The sequence below is a fragment of the Drosophila montana genome, unplaced genomic scaffold (genome assembly GCF_035044405.1).
Source record: "Drosophila montana isolate Dmon_TW-CO22-7 unplaced genomic scaffold, ASM3504440v1 contig_3217_1, whole genome shotgun sequence".
NCBI classification, from domain to species: Eukaryota; Metazoa; Arthropoda; class Insecta; order Diptera; family Drosophilidae; genus Drosophila; species Drosophila montana.
In genome coordinates this window covers 1,731,069-1,744,083 of record NW_026998097.1, presented here as the reverse complement: position 1 = coordinate 1,744,083, position 13,015 = coordinate 1,731,069, and the positions used below count along the sequence as shown (strand labels likewise).

At 40.4% G+C, this 13,015-nt stretch overlaps 1 protein-coding gene across 2 annotated transcripts; it reads right to left on the bottom strand.

Annotated features, from left to right (window-relative positions):
• Positions 1–2,010: 2,010 nt before the first annotated feature.
• LOC135433312 (bromodomain testis-specific protein-like) lies at positions 2,011–3,830 on the bottom strand. 2 transcript variants are annotated; one of them, XM_064689329.1, is made up of 3 exons: positions 3,693–3,830; positions 2,130–3,624; positions 2,011–2,030 (listed from the first exon to the last, which is right to left on the bottom strand). In XM_064689329.1, the coding sequence occupies exons 1-2, from the start codon at positions 3,813–3,815 to the stop codon at positions 2,140–2,142; spliced, it is 1,608 nt and encodes a 535-aa protein (XP_064545399.1). In that variant the 5' UTR covers positions 3,816–3,830; the 3' UTR covers positions 2,011–2,030; positions 2,130–2,139. The 2 variants fall into 2 exon arrangements, with proteins under 2 accessions (XP_064545399.1, XP_064545400.1); XM_064689330.1 differs by lacking the exon at positions 2,011–2,030 and having other exon boundaries at positions 2,057–3,624.
• Between the last annotated feature and the right edge of the window lie 9,185 nt (positions 3,831–13,015).

Genomic DNA, 13,015 nt, shown 5'->3' with positions numbered 1-13,015 from the left:
GCTATATTTTGTAATTCCCATTAAAAAGGGAATTTTGATTATAGTGCATGTGTTTAAAACGAATTGCTACACAAGATGGCGACACATCCAGCTGGGAAAAAACTAAGTTACTCAAAAGATGGCGGCACTGTTTTATAGTCAACTAAATCATTGTGTTGAGAATTTTTTTTTTTACTTAATAAAAGGGAAATTTAACTAAAGCAAAATGCTCGCTACGATTTATTTCCCTTATTACGGACTTTCTTAAAGTAACTCATTTTTTGCTTATGCGCACAAAAATATCAAAAATTGCCAAATATGTCAAATATGTCTTTGAATGCTTTATAATGAATAAAAGTAGAAAAAGCGCTGTGAAAAGGAAGGAAAAACTATGAGAAACTAGAAAATGCAGAAGTACAAAAAAATTACACAGTGAGATAAATTGTAAACAACAAAGAAATGAGAAGTTATTTTATCGCCATCTTGCGTAACAATTCAAAACATGTCTTATCCCTTAAGAATTACAGCTATTAATATAGCTAGATAAGGGAAATTTCACATTAATCTTACCCCTATTTATGTTTCAAAGGATGTTTGAAAATGAATTAAACTTCCCTTTAATTTGCAGGGGCTGAACCAACCCTAATCAGTGGGAATTGTAAAATTAAAATGGGATGTGAATTTGTTGTTGTTTGAACTAATAATGTTAAGGAGAAGAGTGTAAAGGTTTATATTTAATTCTTCTACTCGCTGGGAGTTAAAAAAATAAATAGTTTCTCTAAATATTTGTACAATGTTTTTGGCATTAATTTTCAATATATTTCTCTAGTTTCTCATGCAGTTTCTGTTTTCTAAAAGGCGATTATATATGTATGCATATTTCTTATATTAAAATAAAAATATTAAAAATGATATTTATAAGATGTTAAGGTATTAGGCTGTCGTTGTTTTCGGCATTGCTTTTGTTTTCATTTAAATATTTACGTGTAATTGGATTTTTTGATTTGATTATAATTGTATTGAAGCTTCACGCAGGCCAAGTGCCGGAATAAATTTTCCGTTTGTCAAGTGGCCAAATGAATACAAATGAAATAAATTAGGCAGCATCCACCTTGAAACTAAGTCAAAGCGGATGCGGAAAAAGCGCCAACTTATGCCGAATTTAAATTGAAGTACTGTGTAGCTAATTTGACACCCTGTACATACAGCTGAAGCGGGTATAATAGGCTACATGAACATGAATCTTACAGCTGAAGGGGGGAAGCCCCTAAATCAGCTTATAGACTCACATATATACATAGAAGCTCTCTTATATTATAATCTTATACTAATTATGTGCAATATTTGTGCAAGGGTATTAAATAGTCGGCTGTCTGAAGACAACTTTTCTTGCATTTATTTGTACATTCCTTTGTTTTGCTCAGGAAAATCAATGAATTTCCACATTATTTTTTTGAATATTTTGTGCCGAGATCTGGTTAAGTCGGAAGTTATTCTGAAACAAAACGCGCAATTAAATGTATTTTGAATGGCCGTCTAGAAGGAAAACGCTGCAAAGCGAAATTGGACATTTGCATTACAGGCCGGAAGCGATAAAGGGGGTCGCTCTTGAGGGGGTCGCTCTTGAGGGGGTCGCTCCTTGGGCCACCCGCACAACCGCTAAGCCTTATCTACACAGAAGCACGCCGAGCACCTAACTAACTAGGCGACAACTTCGAGCTCGAGGGCTGTGGCGGGGGGAGGAGTGCAGGGGAGCAGCAGGAGCAACTTTTATCGATTGGCAAAGTTCGCACATTCGCCTACATTTAGGCGCATTTGACGGATATGGGCAACCCTTCAAAGGTGCTCCACTTATTGGCTGCCCCGTGTCATTGTACCCAGCTGCAGCAGGCCTGCGCGAAGTTAACCCTTCCAATCAATCAGCGGGCGCTTGTTTGGTATGGAAACTAAAATGTTAAATTTCAGACCGGATCAATGTGGAATTTGAGTACATACCAAGAAGGATCAATTGGATGCACACCTAATCGCAGTAGGATCGACTATCTGGTTCCCTAAAATAAACAAAAGTGATTTGATATAAATGTTACTTATGCATGAACACATATATTATATATATATATATATATATACAGATTATTTAAAATACAAACGCGAAGGGGATTACGATGATTCGGATTCGTCGCTGTCGTCGCTGCTGCTCAGCTGCAAGTCGGTCCAGAGCGTTGAGTCTGCCGGGATTGCAGCTGCTGCCTCGTCCAGCTGCTCCGGTTGCTCCGCCATGTGCGCATCATCGCAGAGATTGATTTCGGCCTGTTCCGGCCACGGGCACGTGGGCGGCGCTTCAGTGTCAGACATCTGCCAGGTTTCCATTGGCAAGTCCGATGCGCTAATCTGCGCATTGGAGATCGGCTCATCTGTTTCTAAATGCGGCTGGCAGTTCTCGTATTCGACATCGTTTGTTTCTGGTAAATTGGATTGGTTACTTTCCTCGGCCTGCGTTTCGTAGTGCTCTTCTTCGGAGGAGTTGGCCTGCTCTGGTAGCTCGTCTCTTTCGGGCGAGTTCTCTTCCTCTTGTGCGATCGACTCCTGCGTTTCGCGTTGCTCCTGCATGTGCGTATAGTATTTCATCTGTTCCTTTCTCCTCTCATCCCTATTCATTTCGACCCTGCGCCCCTTCATTAGCTTCTGCTTCAGCCTGTTGGCTGTGGCATCGAAAGCATCGATTAAGCCTCTGGCGCGGCTCTCCTTCTCCCGGGAATAGGACTTCAGACAATGCTCTACGCTGCTCTCTGCCCGCTTGAGTGCAAACAGAACCTCAGTTATGTCCCTCTTGTCCAGCTTGACATTTGAATCCTGCTCTTCCAGTGGCTTCTTACTTTCCAGCTCGTGGGACCAATGGCAGTTCGAGTAGCGCTGGTGCGGCTCCTGGTCGCAGGTCTTGTGAAACAGTTCGTGGAACAGCTTAATCTGATTGTCGAAATTCTTGAAGATGCCGGTCACTTCGAAGCGGAACTCCTCGATGGTCTTGAAGTAAAACCTGTCTACTTTTTGGGACAAATACTCCAGCTTTGCGTTAAAATATTTACAAATGGTCGGGTCGTCCTCCTTGGCGATGGCCGTCTGCAGCTTTTCCAGATGCTCCTGGCACTGACGCTGTACGACATCCGAGGCCTTCTCGTAGCCATGCTGCCTGCCCGACGATCGCGGATCCTTGGTGCTGGGCTTCTCCTCGCCCTTGGGCATTTTATTGAGCACCCGATGAAAGAACTTCTCCAGTTTCTGGCAATTCCGATAGACCACATCGCCCGGCCGATTGAACGTGAAGCAGTTGCTGATGACCAATCGGAAGTCACAGATCAGATCATCCACCCGATGATAGTAACGGTTTTGCACCCGCTTGATGATCGTGCCCACGTCCATGGGCCGCTTTATGATGGTGTAGTAATTGGGTACTTGCAGTGCCGCCGTGTCCACGGGCTCCATGAAGTCCATGGCGAACTTCTTCGCCACCAGCTCGTCCAGCAGATATTTCCTCAAGTAATGAATCTTATTGGTGTAAAGCCCAGCTTCGCCCGGCTCTGGCATCACCTCGGGCTGCACCCGGGTCGGTAGCTTAATTTTTAGCTTCAGGGGCTTGTGCGGCTCCTGCGGTACGGAAAGTGCATTTTCAATGGAGTACAAATCCCGATCAGCATTTAATGGAACGAACTTACCATAGCTTGTAGATTCCTACGGTCTGATACTTTTAGAGAGAATAGCAATTCATGTGATATCCGATTGAACTCTATTCGTATGAGACAGTCGACAATTTTTTCTTCATTTGACAAATAATTCATTGAAAATATGATTATATTTGTTCCTTAATCAACTCAATAATGACGGTAATCTATACAATTTACCACAAGACACAAAAGTATACCTAGAATATCAATAATAAATACAAAAGAGCTCCAGGAGATAATTGAAAAACTGAAGAGATCAAGAAAATTGAGAACATAAACAAATGCAGACAGTAGACTAGAGAGAGTACAAAGTGATATATCGATATATCGATATTTCTAGAGACGATATCTCGATAGCATATATTATCGGTTTTTAGTCAAGTGTCATTGCATTCGTTCATTCCTTTTCAAAAAATATTTACAAATTTAAAAGTTTCAATTGACAGTATAATTATTAAATATGCTTACCTTTTATCAACTTTGTATCATAAGCTTTGCGTTGCTTTGGAATATCTGGAGAATCGATTAAGGATTGAGGCTAAGGATGGCGTTGATCACGGCATTAAATCCATCAAGTGCCACCAAGAAGACGCCAGTCTTATTGGAGTTGGTTTGCATAGAATTCTTTGAAGAATTGCCTTCAGTTAGACGACTTTAAGACATGTCAACTCATATGTATATGGCTAATTATGTTTGGACCCAAAATTTCCATAGCTCTGGTTTCGAATATTGGTAGCTTTTAAGACCGCGCTAAAATACGAAGGTAAGAAATATTTATTAATTGCTCATGTTCTACATTTATTGACATATTTTTAACCTTCTGTAAAATAGATGGACTAGAAAAGTGCATAGAAAATTGTATGAACATGTTTTTTTGCTTTTGCTGGAATTCATTGATTGCAATTCATTTATTATAATGATTCAGCTAATTGTGTAAATTAAACAAAGAATCTGGCGATGCAATAAAATGTTACCAATTTGCATGCAACAATTTGCCAATTAGCATTTAAACCTATAACAGGAAATATATTTTCGATAAATAAATCGTTATATATTTTCCAAGCCTACATTAATCCAATTGGAACTGAGTACAGGGTTGTTCGTCCTCTTAAAGTTCAATCGACGCGCAATTTGTTAACCAAATCACAACTTTGAAATCAGGCCAAGCATTGCCTAATAACACACTTTAGAGCCAACAACATTTACAACAATTAAAGCGCTTAAGTCTAGGGCTCGGGTTGTTGTGTTGCTGTGCAATTACATGACAGCAGCGATAGCAGCAATAACAACAACAACAACTACAAAAACAACAACAACAACAACGGCAAGAGCAACAACATTACGAATTACGATAATAATTTCCATTTCTAATTTCCTCACCATGCCAAAGGAATTTGCAGTTGCGAGCTATCGGGCGCTACAGCCGCTTGCCCCGCCTGTCCCGCCTTTCCCGCCTTCTTGTCCATGTTTCCGGTAGCAACAGCAACAAGCAATAAGCCCAACAACTACAACAATTGCAGCAGCAACAGCTAAGGACGCGGCAGACTTTGGCATAATTCCAGAATTGCAGAAATCTAACAAAATGCAAATGCAATCATTGATTTTTCAGCTTATAAAAGAAATTGGCATCATGTGTGTTTGTTTGCACAGAACATTGGCCCAATTGTCCCCCTCATACTAACTGTAACATCGTCGAGATGACTTTTCAACGACTATTCTTTGGTCATGCAAATTTAATAATGTGCCCAAGTGTTACTGCGATTACAAGGTATTTTTTAAATATGTAAATAAAATACCAATTAGGGATTTTGCAGTCGTTTGCAACCGATAGCGGAATTGTGCATGTGTGTGTGTTTGTATAAAATGTGAAAGGCAGACCATGAAGATAATTTCGAAAGAAGAAGAGCCAGCAGTATAAATATGGCTGCCAATTGGAGCTGCAGTTTCAGCTTAAGCTGTAAGGCTGTAATGTCGTGTTCGTTCGTGTGTGTTCGCAAATGGCAGATCATCAATGTAAGTTTGAAAGAAGAAGAGCCAACAACGTAATTAAGGCTCCCAATCGAAGCTAGACTTTCAGTTTAATCTGCGCGTCGGTCCGGTAAAGATGGTGCGATATTGTGTTTGTGCGTGTGTGTTTGTCCGTGTGTGTGAAATAAAACGAGCGTGTGAAGAAGAGCCAATAGTATAAATTAGGCTGCCGATTAATGTTAGGCAGCAGCTTAAGGCGTGATGCGGCCCGGTAAAGATCGTGTGTTTAAATGAAGAGCATGCCAGTATTAATAGGGGTGGCAGCTTTAGCATGTGGCTGTAATGTCGTGTTCGTTCGTGTGTGTTTGCAAATGGCAGATCATCAATGTAAGTTTGAAAGAAGAAGAGCCAACAACGTAATTAAGGCTCCCAATCGAAGCTAGACTTTCAGTTTAATCTGCGCCGGACCGACGGTTAAGATGGTGCGATATTATGTTTGTGCGTGTGTGTTAGTGTAGGAATAAAACGAGAGTATGAAGAAGAAGAGGCAGAAGTTTACATTAGCCTGCCGATCAAAGCTGGGCAGCAGTTGAAGGCGTGATGCGGCCCGGTAAAGATCGTGTGTTTAAATGAAGAGCGTGCAGTATAAATAGAGTTGGCAATTTAAGATGGAGTTTCAGCTTAAGCTGCAAGGCTGTAATGTCGTGTTCGTTCGTGTGTGCTCGTTAATGGCAGATTTTCAATGTGAGTTCGTAAGTTCGCGTCGGTCCGGTTATGATTGTGTGACATTGCGTTCGTGCGTGTGTGTGTGTATAGAAAGAAAAAGAGCTTAGCAAGAAGAAGAGCTCGCAGTATAAATAAGACTGCCCACTAAAATCGGGCAGCAGTTGAAGCGGTGGGGCTGACCGGTAAAAATAGTGTGATATTGGCCCGGTCAAGATCGTATATATCGTATGTGTTCGCAAAACATTAAGAAAAGGCAAACTAAAAGAGCAGGCAACATAAATTGGTCTTTCTACGGAGATAAATGTGTTAATTGCACTTGATGGCGATTAAAAAAGCTTGACAAGGTGAGTGCAGAAGTTTGTTTATTATGGTTTATGTAAAATTTCATATTTTTATTATTTACAGGTATGTAGTATTTGCCATTATGGTGCTTTGTTACAGAGTTACCATCTATTGTTGTTGTTGTTTTGAATTTGCAATTTTGCAATTTATTTTAACAGTACATAGAAAAGCAGAAGAAAGGCGGCACAAAAAACATATATTGTTGCGTTTTATGTTGTTTTTAATTGTTTATAGAATTAAATGAACTTTTAAGGCTCATGCGAGGCATTTAGAGAGTAGGGTATCTGATTGCCGCTGCTTTTTTTGTTTGGTCCCAACTTTCGCTTGACAATTTCAACTTGGATTTGTGTGCTTTGGGAGCACTCGGCTAAACTGTGCACCTGAAATGAGGTGCGCGTTGTGTTTCAATATCAATTGAAGTTGGCTTTGCAAAGAAGTTAACCACAGGGCTGCTGACGTGGCGTGAAGGGTAACAAAATTCTTTTTATGCTGCCTCTTGTGGCTGCACATCATTGCGGCACGCCCATACGCCTACATTGCTGCTACTGCTGCTGCTGCTGGTATTGTTGTTGTTTTTGTAATTTGATAATGCATTTGATTAAGGAAATGAAATTTTTATTAAGGCTGTTTGCTTATTCGCTTGCTGGCAGCTCGCGTCGCTTTTATGTTTACCATGCAAGGGTATGGGCGCGTGTGTGTGTCAGCATATATGTGTTTGTGTGCGTGTGTGTGTGTGTGTGCCGGTATGTGTATTGCCATTTTGTTGCCTGTTCCGTTTTGTTTGCCATATTCCACACTTTTCTCTCGCTCGATGCCAGCTACCCTCAAGCTCTGCATTTTTGTTTTCGCATAATTTCTTTGAGTGCGGTTGGATCTCTGCGATTTTACGATGCGACCGCCAGCTCCGCCCCCAACCTGCCGAAGGTGGGCAAGCCTGGATTGCCTGGGAACGGGACTTGGGTTAGCGGGCAACTGTTAGAGCTGCAAGGTATTGTGTGTACGTAACATTTACTTGAATTTTCCCGTTTTACTATTGTGTTCATTTTTATACAATACGCTTCTAGCATTCGCAAGCAACTGCTGTTTTCACAAGCGATGTGGTTTTCTGTTTTGTTTATTTTTTTGATAAAATTTGCATTTGCTTTAAGTAAATAAATAATTTAATTTTTCACACAGTTAGAAAAAGCAAAGTAAGCTTTAATACAATATTGGAAGGCAAAAGCCCAGGAGGAAAATGCATATCAACTTTTATTTACATAGGCTCAAGCGCCTATTTAACATTTATCTCAAAATGTATTCTTTAAAGGTAGCCTTATTGCCTTGGTAACAGAAATATATACAAAGTATATTTACTTATCCTACATTATGCTGCCTATTAAACATTTTATATTATTTAATCGTATACGCACGCTGCATCACATTACAAATTTAAATTTACATACTTAATTTAATCACAGCTTATTTTCTGCTCCACGCAATTCATCTCGTTTCGCGTTGCTCATTTCTCATTGTTTGGCAACTTGTCAACGCGCCTATGGAATAACGGAGTTTATATTCAACACCATGCAAAAAACCAGAACAACAAAAACATCTACTGAAAACCCTAACCCTTCGTGCACTAACTAAGTGCGCTTATTCAACTCCAAAACAAACTTTTGCTATTGTTATTACATTTTGTTTTCTTTATTTATTTTCTTTTTTTTTTGCATAAGGGTTGTCGGTCATTGACTTTCTCTCAACTTTCTGCTTGACATTTAACGAGCAAAACAAGCAACAAAAAAGGGAGGGAAAAAAACTAATAACAGCAGCGAATGTAATTTTAACATGTTAAGTGTTAGAATGAAGCCTACTTTGAGTACTAGACCGCCCCGCTGCCCGCACAAGCCCCTCGCGCCACCAGCGCCACCTCAGCGTATACAGCGGCAGCTTTCGCTATCCTGCTGCTATTCTTCATGTTGTTGTTGATGTTGTTGTTGCTGTTGTTGTTGTAAGTGTTCTCAGTGCTTGCATTGTTTTTGTTGCGTTGGCGTTGCTGTTGTGCCAGCCTCAGACATTGTCCCCGGACAACAAAAGCCGTGTTGATGTTTTTCTTGCCAAGACCCAGACCCAGAATCAAGCCCCGACCCCGCTGCGGTTGCAGCGCTTTAAGCATAAGGCAATTTTGGAATTTCAACAGCAATCTGTTAAAGCAACTGCATTGCTAAGGCAACCAATCTATAAATAGCTCCGTTTGTGAGTAAACAGACAAAGGGAGATGATAGAACTGTTACATCCCAAAAGCATGCAATTAATAATCTAGTCTTAAAGAAGTTGGTCATAGCTCTACAGGATTTGGCTACGTTAGCGCTTCGAACTTGTTGCATCTTAATTGAAGCACGTGCGCCACAGCTGAAACACCGACAATAACAAAAACAGTAGACTACAATACATTCTTAAAAAATGTATATTAACCAGATACCTCATATATCCCACTTTCTATACTGGGAAACAGTCTTCTACATGGAACCAGTATTGGCTTGTGCTACCCCTTTTTAATGGCCATTAAGGTCCTGTTCGAGGCGAACTTGTTGGTTTATGTTCCTGCAACAAGATTTTACAGAACGCTGATCTCTCAAACATGTTATCCACGCTCTCTCAAACGTGCTGCGCACGCTCTCTCAAACATATCTAATCCGTACTCTCTCAAACATGTGCTATCCGGACTCTCTCGAACATGTTTGTATGTCAAATGCCGTGTTAGAAAATCCTTAAGTTTTTTTTTGGCTTTTCAAGCCTTACCCAAATTGCCGGCGGTGGGAAACGTAAAAAATTGAAAAACTGAAAAATCTAACAGCAAGGACCTTGGAGACGTCCATAAATTTGGGCTGCGTGCGCTACAGACCTACCGCAAAATTACTCATTTGGAGTAGACAATGGGCCGCAATTATAAAATGCGGTCCCATGCCGTTCAAATTACGCGATATGCTGGTGTGTGCTTGTGCCTGTGCGTGTGCGTGTGCGTGTGTGTTGGGCTCAAAGCTGGATTAAAATTGTCTGATTTTGTTTGCGAGCATAGGCATAAGGGGGCAGAGGGCAGGGGGCGAGGTGTGTGTGTCTTTGGGATCAATGTTGTGTGGTTGGCACTAGCCTGGACAACGGAAACCGGAAGTGGCGCTGCATGCAGCGGATATTGCAAATTATTAACCTTTTGCAACAATATCGTTTGCGATGGCAGCTGCAAATTTGCAGCCCTGGCTGTTGTGCCGGATGTGTGGCGCAGCCCTCGTAAAGCTTTCTAGGTTTTATTTCTGCCTCGGCAGCTGTGCAAAGTCCTTTGCGGTTACCAACACCACCTGGCCACCTAGCCACCTAACCACCTGGCTGAAGCATCTGAATGTGGCTACTGCTGGCAGTAAAACGATTTATAAACGATTCGCCAAACTTCACTGCAGTGCGACCTTTGGGCTTTGCGGCTATAACCCGCTTCTCATCGCCAACCCGCAAAACTTTTGTGGCCGAGTGTTAAGTGAATTTTTTGTTGTTCCTGTTGTTGTTGTTGTTGTTGTTGCCAGCTTTTTAAGGTCAAATATTTGCTAATGAGTTTTGTTCGCCATTTCCATACGACAGCGTCAAATTTGGTAGCCCTTTTCAAATATGAAAGCACTTATACATATATATATACATATATACAGCTTACATGAATGTATATGTATGCCTACATATATTATTTAGTTGTGTAAATGGAGATTTCTGGCATTTTGAAAAGTTTCTATTGCCAAAATGTAAATTTGATGCCCTTTTTGCAATCTGTGTTTAGTCAACTTAAGAGCAAAATATTTGTTTGAGACGACAATAGAAACTTGATAAGATGGAAAACACTTTAAAATGGAGCACAAAAGAAGGATGGATGGATTGTCCTTTTATAAAGGATCACACATGTCGCATTGCAATTAAATGAAAACAAAATCTCTGTTTAGGAAGCTTTTCGATTATTTAAAATTTAAATATAGGCAGTTCTACACTTTTTTTTATTTATTTATCAAGTATTGCTGATCGATAAACGTTATTTGATATTGCTCGATAATAAGCCTTAACTATTTTTTTTCCTTCTATTAAGTGCCCATTTTGTTTGAGTACATTTTAAAGGCCTTTATCGATATGGTTGCAATTAAAAGTACATGTGTATATGCAAAAATCAAATTATTTTGTATGTAATTAAAAAGTATTATTTTATTTAATTTAAATTATGCAAATTGTTACATGAGCCGTCAAAACAAGAAAACCTAATTAGCCAACCTGCGGGCCATAAAGAGTGTCCGAACGAGTAATAATAATAAAAATTAAATTGAAATAATATTCAGGCGGGCAAATGTAAAACGAAAAGTGATTTAAATTAATTACACAGCATACTATTAAATGTGTATAAATAAAATCTGTGCTGTCTGCCTATGTATATATATGTATGAATCAATCTATAAAATGCGTGTATTTAAATATATATATAATAAATGTGCAGAGCGTGGGCGGAAATTGATAGCCACAAGCCGCGGGTCAAGCCACTAGCAGAACCACAAACAGACCAAAAGACGAAAGCCAAATGGTCTCCCCAAAGCCAAATGGGCTCCCACTCACCGGCAACGCTCCCATTGCGTGCTTCGCTCCTGGCCCCCCCCCCGCGGTCGAGTCGCCCAATCGTAAACTGTAGAGTGTGAGCTTGTGGCAATGTGGCGGACTTCGTGGCGTATGGACAATGCAAATTGAATTCCAATGACGAGATATCATTGATGCGTGGCTGAAATTTGCAATTCGTGTTTTGTCGCTCAAGCGGAAACAATCACAAAACAAAAAAAGTCAAAAAAAAAAAAATAAAACCTACGTTGGCAGACAAACGGACAGCAACAATTACAATGGCAATTCGAGGGCAGTTTTGTGCCCCAAAGCGACGCACTTGCAGCCGAGCTGGCTGCCCGCACCCTACAGCTGCCCCAATGTGTTGAAAGCGTGTCAGTTGCAGCAGGGAATCGAAAATGATCAATAACATGAAAATGAATTTCATCAACAAACTTTGATGCTAGGGTAAACGATGTTAAACACGTTTGCATATCACACTTGAGAGAAATGCCGACAATGAGGTTTTATTGATTGAATACTTATTTTGTATGTTATTTATTAAAATATTTTTATAGTTTGTGCTTGTTTGTGAAAGGTTGAAGATAAACTGGTTACTTGTATACTGAAAAAAGCAGTAACAAGATTTTGAGAAGAGAATTCAGCTTCGGTTCGCAAACAATTCCATGGTCTGCATAATTTAAATAATTTGTTTAAAATTCTAGGTAATTATTATTTAAATTTTCATATATTCATACAATAAATGGTAATAATAATAAAATAATAAGTCAACTTTGCACCCGCCATTTATTTGATTACATCTCCTGTTAATTTTTACATTCATCGAAGCAGTGGAATTTGTTGTCTCATACCAAATGATTGCGTACTTTATGGCTGATTGCGGCTTGTAACCCGAATTGGAAAAGGCTTTGATGTTCAATGGTGCAGGGAATTTTGTGCTTTTCTTCGCAATCAAACTCCTTGTTCAGTGGAATAAATATGTCGAATATAACATATAATACGAATATAATAATAATGCTATGTGAGACTAGGGTAAACGCTTGCCCCTGCTTTGTGTGGCTTACACACACTTATTGCCTTGGCTTTTGTTTTTATTGTTTTTATTCCTTTCGTATTTCGTATTTATGTGTTGTGTTTCAGCAGGATTTATCGCACTTGGACTGCGGGCGCTTTGTTTGCGGCTCTGCTCTGGACTGACATGAAAATCCAAGCGACGCCAACGTCTAAAAATTGCAGTCACATTCGTCGGCTACAGCTGAAAATGGTGGGGACGTGGTGTTGTGGGTAGTGGAGCGCGCGAGAGAGAGAAAGGGGGCTGGAAAAGGGAAGGGCATGGGTACTGGTGATAGCTGAAAATTCTGGTATTGCGGCTCCTAACACAGCTTTGTGACCGTCTGCAAATGTTTGGCGCCAGCTTGTAAGTCCTCTTAATGCGCCGTTCTTTTTGGCCATGGGTCTGCCCCATTTTAAACCCTTCGAGCGTAGATTGCGGCTCTCCAACTTCGTGGCGGAGGTGTTCGTTTTAATTGCATTTTTGTTGTGTTGTGTGGGAAAATTGCATGTCATTTGTCAAGAGGCGTCGCAACGCCCATTTGCATTTGCCTAAGCTATATTAATGAGTGGTTGCCCAGCGCTGAGTGCTGGCTGGTGCTTCAAATGCTCCCTCACCG